Below are 14,505 nucleotides of genomic sequence, written 5' to 3' on the forward strand. Positions count from 1 at the left end.
TTTTCTTCAGCATCAGAGCTGCATGTCTTCTTATTTCAGCTCTTTGTTCTTGAACAAACATATTTATTGTGGCTAATGAAAGGGGAAATCCCTCTCTCTGTTCATGCCTCTGTTCCCTTCTGTCCTTCAGTGACCTGACATGTGCCTCACCCTAGAAACTAAAAGAGCAGCCAAGAACATGGAGATTTGTTCTGAGCACCCAGTTCTGAAAACACATCCAAGATTCATTATGGAAAATCTCCCATGCAAGGCTATAAAAATCAGTTCCCTTCTCAAAGGGCTAGAAAGTGCAGCCCATGGTGAGAAGGCAGAGCCTTCTCCATTTTTGGCACCTGCTTATGTAAGTGTTTACAGTTCTTACAGGCAAGCTATAGAAGTCATTCACAACAGGTAATTTAGTCCTGTACTAGTGCTGAAGAACAAAGTTGTGTCGACATTAGTAAGAAGCACAGAACAAGTGGACCTGTGGAAAGAGTTGGTGCCAAGAAGCCAGAGAACACAGGGTGTGTATCTTGGGGGAAAGGAGGAGAGAGAAGGGACTGTCTGGGACTAGTGTGACTTCTCCTGAGCACCAGAGAGCATCTGGAGCATGTTAGAGACATCCCTGCAAAGCTTTTCTTGTTTTCCTTTTAGCCTAAAGAACTGCAGTTCACATATCCTGAGACCAGCCCTCAATGAACCAAAGAGCAGCAACTGGGGAAGATCAGATTTGTTTCCAAAGTGTACTCCTCATATAAACTGAAATGCTAACAGAAAGGCACTCTTTTTTCTTTCTAGCACCTGGCTCTTGTAACCAAGCAAAGTCAATAGTAATATGATATTCCTGATTTAGCTAAATCATTTAGCATCTGAAATCTGGTTGCTTATCCAAAGTCTTCATTCTAGCTAAAACACTGGTTCTGCAAATTATACGTAAACAGGCCATCTCTCACAAAATCTGATACTTGGGACTAGGGATTTAAAGAATGCAGAATACTAATAAAAGCCGAAAAAAACATTATTACCAAAATAAATCAAACATATTCAATATATCAAAGTATATTAAAAACTGTAGCAAACAATTTTCTTGATGAAATGCAGGTGCAGTTACATCTTAATAAAATGTGTTTACGAAAACAGCATTTGCAAATTTTAATTTTTCTTCTCCTCTGAAGAGCAATAATTCTCTATATCCCTGCTACATCCTACTCTTGCTTTCAGTCCTAAATAAGTCTTATTCAGACTGATTATTTATGGCCCAATTTTTCTGCTTCTATTCAAAGTCAGAAAGCCTAAGTCCTCATGTGGAATTAGTGGGATTACCTGCACAGCAATGCCATCACAAAAGAGTAAGACAGATCTAGCCTGGCTGTATTTTGCCATCATATTCACACCCCTTTGAGAAGAGTCTGCTTCTCAGTCTGGTTTATTTTGTTTATCTTTAGTGCAGTGATTTGGGTATTTTAAGGAACTGACAAGAACCAGCTTATCACTATATGGAGGGGGAAAAGAAATAGCAGTTGTATGCAAAATGTAGTGGGATTTAAATGTGCTTCTTTGTATTCAATATGCAGAAACTTGCTGAATATAGCCCCACCTCCATTCCATCTTGCACGGTCATTTTCTGTCTGGTGGTGGAAGAAATTATTTATGACAATGAAAAGATGCCAACTGTTGGCCCAAACAATGCATATCCCTTCATTGGCTTTTTGTGACTCCAGAGACCTTAGGAAACTTTACTAGTCTAGTTTTGCTTTCAGAAATACTGGCAAAGCTCTAAATCCCTGTTTTCCAAACTTGGATCTGCAAACCATTTGTGGTCCATGACACCACAGTGCATTCTCTTCGCCATGAAACCATGTTAAATGGTGACCTTTGTGATCACAGGATTGCAGAGCAAATGATGTGGTTGCTAGGATAATTGCTTTGAATAAAAAGTACTCTTTTTAGTATTTCCCTAACTAAATTTGTGCCATATTTCATGTCAATGTGTAACTGCATGTGTTGGCGGGAAGGGAAGATGTTACGATCTCTCTTTATTCCAATGTAAAATAAACTGTGAAGTTTTACTTCACAAGGAAACCATTTAAGAAAGCTACTCCTGGATGTAAAGAGAGGTTCAAAATCAACCATATTCAAGCGTCACTAGCATGTGCTAGTATAAATTATGTACCTGAGATGTTTTTATTTTCTGATGACATGAAAGTTAGGGTTTCTTGGCATCAAAAAAGATTAAACTGAGTTAAGGCTACTGACCAGGATGTGAAGCCTTTATTCAGGGTTAACTCTAAGTAATAAAATCCAAAGCCTGACTTCTCCAGGTGACCTGCAGATCTTTACGGCTTTCTAAGTTTACAAAGTACGTGGCAGTGTTTTAACATATTTAAAAAAGAATTATCTCAATGTTTACATTTAAAATACTGGCAAATGTAAATGGATGCCTGGGTATTTACAAACAGCAGAAGTAATTGCCAGCTTGTCCTGTGGATCTAAGTGTCACAGCTTGCAGTTCAGTGAAATATAATCCAACAAGTTTACACATCTGGGGGATAAAACAATGGGAAATTATTCTGAGGAAGTGTGCAAGGGAAAGCAGCATGTATCAACCTCAATATGTTTAGACTGGCAGTATTAATTGGCAGTATTAATGGGGATTGAGGCTTAGACCTATGATCACTGACTCCTCTCAGAGATCTTTGCAAATCCAAGGTAAAATAGGCTCATTAGCCTGGAAAGTAACTGAATCTGTACTTATCTTGCCTCTTCCTCTCTTCCCAAACTTTCTCTTTACACTCAATGTTACTTGGCAAATTGCTACTTGAGCAGCACCCATAGAAAAAAAATCAACACCCATCTTCTTTTTAACTTCCCCACACTGGATGTACACAAAATCATCCCCTCCAATGTGACTGTGGGAGATCAAACCTGAGATGCAACTCCAAGAAACCTCCTGAAGTTGGTTTCTACACATTCTTTAGTCATGAAAAATAACAGTCGTTCCCTCCCTAGGAAGAGAAATGGTACTCTGTGGGCCAGCCGTGGCTTCTATCCTCAGACAGGAGTTTGGTATCTATAATGTACCATAGATATCTCTACCTGCCATTTGTGTATTCATTTAAGAGTATGAAGATTGTTTGTTCATTCCCATTGACATACTTAACTAAATGTATGCTATTCTGCTGCTCTTAATACTCAGCATGAGGGAATTGGAAACAAACTTTGCAATGACCCAGCAGGAACAAAGGCAAAAGTGAATTCTACTCGCAACAGGAGACCTGGTGTTGGTAGTTGCTACATCATCCTGATTTTCAAAGGAGAACTTTTAAAACTTCCTTTGGCCTGAGATGAAACTCTCAGAATTTTTAAACTGTTTTTCTTTCTTTTTATTGTATGAGGGAATTGATTCAATGTTTCTTTCAAAGTGGGAAATTGTATCACTCTCTGCTATAACGAAAGCCTGTTTTAGATTGGTTTATTGCCCAATTTTTAAATGCACATTGCCACAGCATTTCAGAGGAGTGTATTTACATTTACCTTTCTAAAACACACAGTATATTATGTTGCAATTAAAAGCCCACAAAGTCAATCTGATATTTCTTCACTAATTTATTCCCAAGCCAATATGTATTTTAATGTTCCAAACTGTTGCTAATTAACACATGGAAATATTTTAACATGGATTTTGATTAATTCCATTTAACAGTCTAACCAGTGCTAAAGCATATGTGGTGTGTCATTTCTTTCTTTTGAGGAAGGCATTGGCATTAAATCTTTCAATCTTCCTGAGCACCAAATGCTAATTTCAGGAAGATTAAATAACAGACTGCAGCTACAGTTTCCTTTCTTTACTTCCCAGAAGGTGAAATGAACATATTTATGTGGGAGGAATTTCTTTACTGCACAAGCCAAAATACAGAAATTAGATTTTTTTTCCCCAACATTGCTAATACACTAGCAATCTCCTGCCAACTAAATAACTTTAACCTATATCTGCAGTTCATGGAGCATTGCCAAGTTATATGTTCAACTTTCTTTCACTCTGGGTTTTTTTATTAAAGTATTCCCATATGATGTTTTCACTTGCAGCTCCTAAATGCTTTTCCATACTTGAATCAGAGACTACAAGCTTAGAGTGGGGCAGCTCTGGCCATAATGCCAGAAATGCTCATGTAAGACCCTCCTCCGATTTTCACACTTTGAAGGTGTGTTATAAATATGATGTATATTGTGTTATTCTAATGGTTTAAAATCTGACTGCAATTCTGCATGTCATTAAACTAAAGCATACAAAACACCCAGAGGTGTGCATGTGAGTAAGAATGCAGGCAGACAGAGCAGCAGGAGGGTGTCTGCTGGGCCATGGGTTACTGACTCGCGTGTCGCATACAGCTTGTCACAAGATGCAGCTTGACCAGCTTAAGAGCAGTTAAGCACTTCTGGTCTTGCAACCTCCATGGGAAAGGTGACCACACCTGAGTCTTACAGTTCCTCTTTCCCCTGTGGTGAGTCCAGTTTCCCTGTGCTTAATTCCACTGTCCATCCTCTGCTCTATGGTCAGCATGTTCCTAGTGAAAGCCAAAGCAGAGGTTCACTGTATGTTCATATCACACCTACAGCTCCTTCATATCCTCCACACCTCTGTGGCATAAGCAACCTTTTCTTCTGATTCTTTCCTAGGCTTCATTTTACTTGTTGCAATATTCCATGTAAACCTTCATTCAGCTTGCAGTACATGGAGCTGTCCCTCCTCCTTTACATTTCGATATCTGTTTTCCTGTCTCAGTGGCTAACGTAACTTCTGAACAGTGTTTCATGTTTGATTTCCTCTACAATACCCAATCACAGTCTGCACCATTCAGCTGCCCAGATTCATGGCATTTGCAAGCCAGCATTCCAGTTGCTCTTACTGATCTAGGCCTACCAGATATAACAAAGTTCAATTTTCTATTTGATTACCATTTTCATCAGGAGTAGAACTTTCTTCACTGACTCTACATTTACACACACTGATTTTCTTTATGCCTGTTTTTAAACAATTAACAGGATGGTATGTTTTCATCATACTCCCTAAATGAGCGGCACTGGGAGAAAGTCAATTACAGCCACTAGTGAGAGTCCTTGCCCTTGTTCAAGAAGTGGAGGTTGTCCTGAGAAGCCCTAGGTTCAGTCCCAGAGATGATTCACAACAGCTGTCACTGCCCATGCAAAAATGTGTTCACATTCTCTTGACTGCACTTGAAAAAACATGTGACTTCTGTGTTCTCAGACTATTTAAAACCTCAAATTCTCTACAAAGAAAAGAAGCTGTAGAAAAAAATATCTGAAAGTTATGACAGGAAAGGGCAGTGAACATGTGGGTAAGTGTTTTCAAACTAGCTGTGTGTTCTTTAAAGGTTGCATCAGAAAAAATAATATTCATCATAGTTGATAGTAAAGTTTACAAATGGCCATTCATTGTAGTACAGAAGGCCTAATGCTGACACCTGGGTATCTGCCCATGCTGTTCTCAGTAAAAAGCATGCATGCTGTTCACTCGAGGGCTGATCAGAGCCCAGAGTGAAAACACACATCATAAAATGTTCAAATACATGAAAATGGCATTTTCCCACCTCTTCTTACATGGCAGTTCTTTGTTTCACTGTTCACAGAGAATATATTTATTAAAGCAGGTTAAGTTCCTGAAAAGTATTAACAAATAGTGCAAAGGATTAAACTTGGTTACAGCAGCCAGACTGCTCCTAGAAGAATGCTCTAGTTAGCTGACAACTAAGCAGACTACCAAGATCCAAGAAAACCTTTCCTTATCCATTTACATATCAGATGGATGGATACAAGGTGCTGAAAAATTTGCTTTACCAACTCCCGGTTATGATTCAAAAAGTACATTACCAATCAACATGAAGATAACACTTAACAGTGCTTTTATGAGACTTATGATGTTTTCCTTAAATTAATGGGAGGAAGCAGAAAAGATGCAGTTTTAGTAATGGAAAAGCAGTCATAATGATGCTTTTCCACTGGGTATCTGAACAACAGCCCCATAAGGGTTAAGAGTAAATATTATAATGCCCTCCCCTATTCAGATGTACCAAAGCACTGAGGAACAATCATCAAAATGAGAAATGGGATGGATGCAGATTGCTGCCTTTCATTTGATTAAAAACCCTTACAAATGAAACCGGTTAACAATGACTTTGAGACGTACCAAAGTGACTATTCTGTAGTCACACACACCAAATCTATCGGCAAAGTTATGAATACACTCTGCAGTCTCCCTGCAGCCATTGAATGATGTCTCCACATCTGTGCTCAAGCCAAACAAATTCTACTAGTGCTCTCCCTAAAGCCTTTGAGGCCATTTTACTTTGTGAGATTTCATAAGACACCAAATGAGTAACAGTATTTCTTACACTTGGACCAACAACAAGCCACTTACAAGCAATTACTTCGGCACTGGGAATTTCAAAAAGTTTTAAAAAAATAAATCACTCTTCAAGACACCACAAGTCTAACTCTTCACAAATAGAGGTTCTCTAATTTCACTGAGACTTTTCTTCTTCTTCCCAGCAAGACAAAACTGGGAGTACCTTAAAACCCAAAAACCCAGTAACAAATGCACAATGAGAAAGAAGCTATCTAACCCTTCCTTCTCCAAACCAAACACGCATGGTCATTTCTTTTAATCACACCTTTTTAAGAGATTTTAAGCACCCTGTTCTGAAATGCAAACTTCCCATTGGTCACAGTGGTTCAAAATCAGGTCCTAAATATGCTTATTTATGTTTGATTTAAAAATAGGCAAGCTGTCCTCTTGCTATCCCTGCAAAAGAGCTTTGCTAGCCACTGTCCAGTCCATTGGACAGTAGCCTTCGAAAGGCCACAATAAGAGGTCTTCAGTCGAGTGGTGTCATATGGTCCTCATTTAGAAGTATCACAAGAACATTACTTCTCACAGTATTTACAAATGAAAAACATATGGCTGCAACCTGTAATACTGCAAGAAATACTGCTCTTTGGGTTTGTTCTTGGCCTCAGACTTTTGAAATATGAACCAAGCAAAGGGATTTCAGCTTAATGTGTGATTCAGTCCATTCTTCTTCTCAGCTCAAAGTCTGGGGTACAGTTAAAGCTGGTATGTGAAAATAAGTAATTTGCCCACAAATATGGTAATGTACTACAGTTGGCAACTAGAGTATCATGTATATCAAAAAGGGGTGGGACTGGTTAATTAAAGGCATCTACTTCCCATTTAATTTAGAAAAAAATATATTTTACTGGCTTTGGTTACTACAAAGAGTTTTATAAGTCATATATAAGCCTCTTGCATTTACTATTTAGGCTAAATCAATATGGTTATCTACCTGTCAATTTTTCTTGCTCTTTAATGCAGAAAGAGAACAGCCTTTTTTACAGCGAACTCAGAAAGCACTAAGCTAATCAATACATGCAGCGATAACAGAATGATCTGAAACACGTAACAGAAGCTTATCACTTTGCAGTATACTGAACCCGTCAAAATATTTTCCTAGAAGAAAAGTGAAAATAGAAGTTCTCCATTTTTTAATGCTTAAGTGGGTGGTGACGTAGATGTCGTAGGCCTTTTGGATTTGTTCCTAGCTTTGTATTTTGGGGAAAACTTGGTACATGAGCATTTGCTGCTTCATAGGAACATGAGGCCAATTCCATAGTGAGATTTAAAAACTGCCTGGAGAATCAAAAATTATCTCAATTGCTCTTGATGATCCATTAACATTTATTGGAAATCCATGCATTGTTCTGGGGAACTGTGCAAAAGGTTTTCCTGGAACACAGCTTCTGATGCTCCCACAGACCCTGAAACCCTTTGCTTTACTCAGTACTCTCAGTAATTTGTGTTCGAGCCCAATCTGAAAAGTACAGGCTTTCTTTCAGCTCTCACCTGCTGCGTTAGCCCATTTGAAATAATTTGTAAGCATCTGATTCCTAGAGGTTTAAATATACATACATGTATCGAGATTCTGGATTTTATATCAGCAGAGAGAGGATCAGCTGTTATTGTGGTCTCTAACCTCTACTGTTTTGAAGAAATGCATAGGATTTAACTATGCAGTTCTCTTCAAGTGGTAAGTAACAATCATCTGCCATCATACAATTTAAGTAGGTGGAATTCTACATAATACAAAAGCTCTTTGCAATGTTCCAGGCCTGCCACAATTTGCCAAATGTTAAAAGTAAGGTCAAAATTGATATATATGTGTATGTAAGTATGCATGTAAACACATACTAAAGAGATAACAGTTAATAAGAAAGGAATAGGAAATGTTTACAGCTTGAGGCTTTCTATCATTTTTTTCTATGACTATTAGCTTCAGGGCCACTGTTATCAGCTCTATGTCATGAGATCTGGTGTATTTCTGCATAGCCACCCAAACTCACATGATGGTCCTGTGGCTTTCCAGTTCAGAAAGTTCTGCTTCACAACTTCTGAAGCTCAGAGGCTGCCAGACCTGGACACTAGTGGTTACAGTGGCTTTCGCTCAAGGTACCAAACCATAAAATGTTTTACCTTCACCCTCAGAGAACAACACCGATAAGAAAAACAAAGGAAAGAGATAAAAGAAATCAAAAGGATCACAAAATCACAAAGAAATCCTTATGGAACAACACTAACAGTCTACAGAGGCTTTGCTATTCCTACTTCTCTACCAGAAATGGCCACACAAGGTGCAGCAAGGTCCGAACTACTTTTGCATGGGTGAGTCAAGGACTGGAAATCACACAACAGCATCCACTCAGAGGCAAGGATTAGTCCACAGATGTGTAAGTGCTGCTAATTCTACATCCTGACTCAATCTGGTGAGTATGTGTGAACTTACCATGAATCTCTACAAACTCAGAAATCACTAAACCACAATCCATCGCAGAGCAGAGACATGCCAGCAGCGAGGCATTAACAATGTTGTCTACTCCAGAGAAGCTGAAAGATGGATGGGCACCTCTGAGGGCAGAATTGGGCCCATCAAACGAGCAAAGATTCTTAGAGCAACACCTCAAGTGACACAAATTATGTTATAAAATTGATCACTTCCTTACACATGGCAGAATGCTTCCAGGGCATTCAACATCCTATTCCATTAAGCCATGATAAATGAGACCATATTTCTACATCAGTCTGAGCACTTCTTTTAAACCTGCTTGTTCAAATATTTGGTTACTTATTTATTACCTTCCCCCTCAAGACAGCAAGAACTTTCATCTTCTTTTCCAACTTTGCATGTCCCAATGGGTGCCATAATTGCAAGACCATCACCTAGGAGTTTTATTTCTTCACAGAATTCCTAATCTTAAGAGCAAGAAAAATTTTGAGAGAAATCACTGAAAAATGCTTGGTGTGTAATCTCTACATATACACTCAGTAACTTGAAAAAATGGACTCAGAGATACAGGAAAGCCACAGAACAAATTTTGGAGAACTGCCCAAGAAAAGTAACTCTCCTACTACTAGCTTGAAGATCCTCACCACCACCACCTGGAACAATGTTAAGATGGAAACTTGTAGAGCAAACCTGTTTCAAGCAGATCACTATGGCTCGAGGTGGCTAGGGAAGGTTCATAAATTGATAAGCACCACCGAAGGATCATAAGCCTCCACATCAATTGTATAAAGATTACAACAGAGCCACTCGCTGCAGTCATTCTGAAAAGGTTATGGGTTTCACAGGTGTGCACTGTCAGTTCTGATTAAGCTTAAACTAAACCAGTTATCTATAATGTTGGATTGGAAGGAGTTTTATTGCTGAACGCAGGGTAAATCAAATTCAGGATACACATCTGTGGAAAAACACAGAGGGCCAAAATTCACAGTCCTGACACAGGCAAAAAAAATCCAACTCTCCGGACTCAGGAGGAGATTTGCCTGTAAAAGATCCATCAGCCTGGCTATTGTCCTATGTTCTGTGTCAAAAAGGCAAGTTATTTTGTCACAGGCTTTGGCTTTTCTTTCCCATTTCAAGTTATCGTTCCCTCTTCACAACGCAGACTACTTTTAGACTGTTGTCTACATTCATTTCTAAAGTGCCTAGAGTTTACCATTTATTTGAACATAAATGAAATTAATTATACACCTAAACCTTTCACTACGTAGGATATAAACTAAAGTAGCAACAAACTCAAATGTAATTTTTCATCTGTGCAACTAGGAATCTTTCCAAAAATAACAATTCACTTCAGAAGTTACTAGACCTATGCAAAAAGACAGTTGGTGAAATCCTGCACCCCAACAACCTTGCTAATAACTCAGTTGATTTCAAAGTCCCAGGATTTAATTCAAAAATTAAAGGAATTAAAAATACATTCTTAATAGCTGACCAAAATGCAAAAGGCCCATTGGATACTTCACATTAATGCCACACTTTAAAATGTCTCTATTGACTCATAGTTTTAATAGATGGCAAGAGTGAAAAAAAAGCATTTGCTTTTGCAACATCATTATTTCCTTTGCATGTAATTATTTACTTGCCAAACAATGCTAGTGACAAATCGCAACAGACTCTGAAGCCACCTCCATCAGCAGATTTTTAACCCAAGGTAAAAATAAACAGAAACATCTGTAAAGTAATCTTGCAGAAAGCTACGTTTATTAACAAATACATTTTCTAATAAAACACCATCTGCAAGCAACCCTCAGCTTCCACTTGATATAAATAGGCCTTTTACTGTTTTCAGATGCAGTTCCCAGAAAATTATTCCAAGCTCTACTGCAAAACACATCAGTCTTTGTTGCTGCCTGGAATGTTAATAAATAACATCAAGTTTTTAAATAGTCAAACAAATTATTGGCTTGAAACAATTATTCCAATAGAAAAAGCTGACTTTTTGCAATAAAGTTGTTTAAGAATGCATCGCTCCTCATTCCAGTATAAAAATATTATCAAGCAGAGAAATATTTTGAGGAAAACAAAAAGCTATGAAAAACCCATCTGCAATTCTGCTCATACATACACAGTACCTACCTTGCAAAGGTTACTGCATTACGAAATTCAGAATAAGAGAAAAAGTATACAGAGTATAAATAGTTCAATTCGTATCCTTATTATGCATTTCTGCTTGGAATGGACACGAATATGAACCAACTAAAATGTTCCTCACAGGACTACTGTACTGACCAGCAATACAAAATTCAACAGCTTAAACTGTTGGTTGCAGAGATTGGGACTGAATCCCAATATTAAAAGCTCTTCAAAATGCATAAAAGCTTCAAAGGGACACATTTTCATAAGCATTATTCAGAACTTAAGTCACATTAATTCCATTAAAAGCAACAGGAATTTAGCAAACTCTGCAAATAAACTCCTCGCTGGTAGGACTGTTTCACACCACTGAAATTTGAACACTGTCATTTTTCCTTAGAGTTTCAAACAGCAATCTGTCTATCAAACTACCTCCTAACTGAGAATGCAAGAGTGAAAACTGCAGATGAACTGAGATTAGAGTTCCCTGTCCAGAACTGGTATAGCTGGTGTAAATATATTACACCCAGCAGAGATCTAGCCTTTTAATATTAATCATAAACAAGCAATGTTAGTATTCCAAACTATGCTTTAAAAACTGCATTAAATATTGCTACTGGGACTATCACAACAAACTGCCGAAAGTAGTCATGCACATTCTAGAAGGAGTGTTTTACACTGTAATTCCAGGAAATGCAACTGCATGTTTCCAGAGAAAAATATTTAGTGAATTAAATACTCAAGCAGCACTAGAGAGAAGATATTTTAAACTACTTACTTCACTAACAGGAGGAATGTTGAGCTTTGGTACTTTGTTCTTCGAACTAGGTGTGTTCACTTTTCCTTCCAGCAGTGTTCCAAAGGACTGATTTCCATATCCACTCTCAATTTCTATTGGGGGTTTCAGTTCAGGTGAGTCATTGGGAACCTGGTCCTGACCGTCCATAGGCCTGACATATGCTGTAGGCTTCTGCTGGACCATGCTGTTTTTACAGTGAATTCCTGGTGGGAAATTCTGAGTCGAAAGACCATTGTTCGCAGTCAACAGAGAAGTAGAAGGAAGGGGAGATCCAGGACCGTGGCCTGCAAACTCAAGCTCTGTGGGTGACTTTGAATGACTGTTTTCTTTGTAAGTGTGTTCTCCAGGTGCTGACTTTGCATGTGTATGCCTCCTCGAATGTGAAGATGCTGCCATAGAATTTGCTTCCTCGGTTCCTCCACTTTTATGCTGCTCACTCTGACAATTATAGAGGTCTTCATACCTGCCCTGTGACTGCTCATGAGAAGAGCTATGCTTTGTCCGACTCTGTTGACTACTGGATTGGCTTGGCTGGGCCCCACTAGAGTTGTGACCACCGCGTGACCAGTCTGTCCTCGACTTCCTGCTGCTCTGGTGACTGTGTAGCAAAGTAGAATTAGATGACAATGAAGAAGGCGGAGGCATTGATGTTGATGAGTTGCCACTGATCTGATGAGATGGGATCATCCGGTTTCTTGGTTCTGGGAAAAAGTTCTGTTCATTTTTGTCAATGGGTGTCTGTGGGACAGAATTCTTTGGGATTCCTACAAGGTGGCTCTGATTGGAGTGGTTGGTTAACAGATCCTTCATCTCATCATAATTTCCCAATGTGTTCTGGACACGGTTTGCGAGGGCGTCGCCTTTATTTGTCTAAAATATCAAAAAAGATGACAAGAAAAGCATGAGTAAATTCCTGATTTACAAGTTACTGCTCAGAATAGTTGTCTTAGAAGATGGCAAATGTTAGCTGTTTAATGGTGTCATGCTGACATTTAATTTAATTTCAATTACATTTTGCATATGTTATGTAAGAAAAACCTATCAATAACTGTGTTCAAAGAATCTCTTGAAACAGGCTTGCATCAGTAACACTTGTATACTGCTTCCCATTTTCTTAAATATGCTCTCAGAGAAGTGTTTAAATTGCATCAGTTATGGATGTTAGGCGCAGAATAAGCTGGGTATATGTCAGAGATGTTGGGCTTGTACATTTCATATCATGCAAAACACGAAAGTGCAATTACTGGCTACTGAGCATTTGAATTGCAATCACACAATTTAAGGATGTTATTGCTCTATCAGCCCCTTGACCCATAGTCCTGCCATAAATAAAAGCTGGGTAGTCTGTAATAGTGCCAAACTCTTCATTCCAGTGTAACTCCAATTACTTTCCATAGAAGGTTCCGTTTGACCTGAAGTATCTACCATCTGAATCCATTTAAAAAATGCAACAAAACCTTCTACCCACTCAAATGCTACAGTAGCTTCAAATAAAAGTTCATTCACAAATATTTTCTCACAGAACATAAACAGACATGATTGTCACATTCTTAGTTAAATATTGGGATTCTTCTGCTGTCTGTAGGCCGGTTGTATTTTTAATCCTGCTTTTCTTTGATTTCCAGTAATTATTAAATAAATACTGACTCGTCTGTGTTTCACTGCTATTATACTTTTTCTTTTGAAGCATGAAGTTTCTTTTTCCTTTTCCCCTTCACTTGTAAAAAGCTGGACAAATAAGCTGGATGCTATAATTTATACACAGCTAATTTTCTCTCTCTTCCTGTTTTACCTCACCCCACAGAGGTGTAGAGCACCAGCCTCCTTACTGACCCTTCTGTGCCATTGAAATGATCAGCAGAGAACAAAACCATCTTATTCCCATGCTTATTAATTTACAAGACTCAATGGATAAAAACAAAGCAAAACCACAGTTCCTGTTCAAGCAGATGGCTAACTTCTACAATCTGGAATTAAATAACAAAGTTATGCCAGGATATAGCCAACGATACTACTTATGTCTGGGGGTTTTTTCCACTCAATACAGTAAGGAGTGCCACAGTCCAATGGCATCTTAACACCAGGCTGTAAAGATGGGGAAAGGCCACACTGTGGGCTTGTGCTTTGTTAGAGAGCATTGCACTTCATTCCTCAGTGAGGGACCTACCCTGCCACGATCCCCTTTTCCTCAAGTATTAACCAGACGTTTGAGTGCTAAAAAAAAAATCTATGCATGGATTTCTCCAGAAATACCTGCTTATATTACCTACTGCTGAACTGTCTGAAGATGAGAAGAATACTGCAGAAAGATTTTTTTTTCCTTAGTACTGTACATACCATAAAAAAAGTTGAAAAGAAGATAATAAGTGCAAATTTCCTTTTGCTCATTCTCAGGGATTGTAACATATATTACCACTGCACTGAGGCAGTGATTTAAAAATTAACTGTTCAATGTTGTTCTCATCTATATACATTTTGCCAGTGCTCCTAACTGACACAGTTAATAATCCCAGCTGTGGAGAACCACGAATCACTTTTATTCACTAACTAAGTCCCTAGGTTGGTCATTTTAGTGGCAAAAATTATATTCTAGCTAAGCCAAGAATAAGCTCTTTGTATATGAGCAGTCTCCTTCAACTGAGTTGCACAATGAGCTGTTTGGGCAGCAGCCAAAACCAGGCTCTCTCTGTTCAACCCCCAAATTTAAAACAAGGAGATTCCATTGTGCTTAAGGGCCCA

At 38.5% G+C, this 14,505-nt stretch overlaps 1 protein-coding gene across 1 annotated transcript in view; it reads right to left on the reverse strand.

The window, feature by feature from the left end:
- Positions 1–11,745: 11,745 nt before the first annotated feature.
- LOC103811883 (AF4/FMR2 family member 2-like) overlaps positions 11,746–14,505 on the reverse strand; it is a gene marked incomplete at both ends in the record, with an annotated part of 8,285 nt that continues 5,525 nt past the window's right edge. Inside the window, one exon of the mRNA XM_009084882.1 lies at positions 11,746–12,636. Coding sequence (XP_009083130.1) covers positions 11,746–12,636 — 891 coding nt within the window. The remainder of the gene's footprint in view (positions 12,637–14,505) is intronic.

The sequence above is a fragment of the Acanthisitta chloris genome, unplaced genomic scaffold (assembly GCF_000695815.1).
Source record: "Acanthisitta chloris isolate BGI_N310 unplaced genomic scaffold, ASM69581v1 scaffold17111, whole genome shotgun sequence".
In the NCBI taxonomy this organism is placed as follows: domain Eukaryota; kingdom Metazoa; phylum Chordata; class Aves; order Passeriformes; family Acanthisittidae; genus Acanthisitta; species Acanthisitta chloris.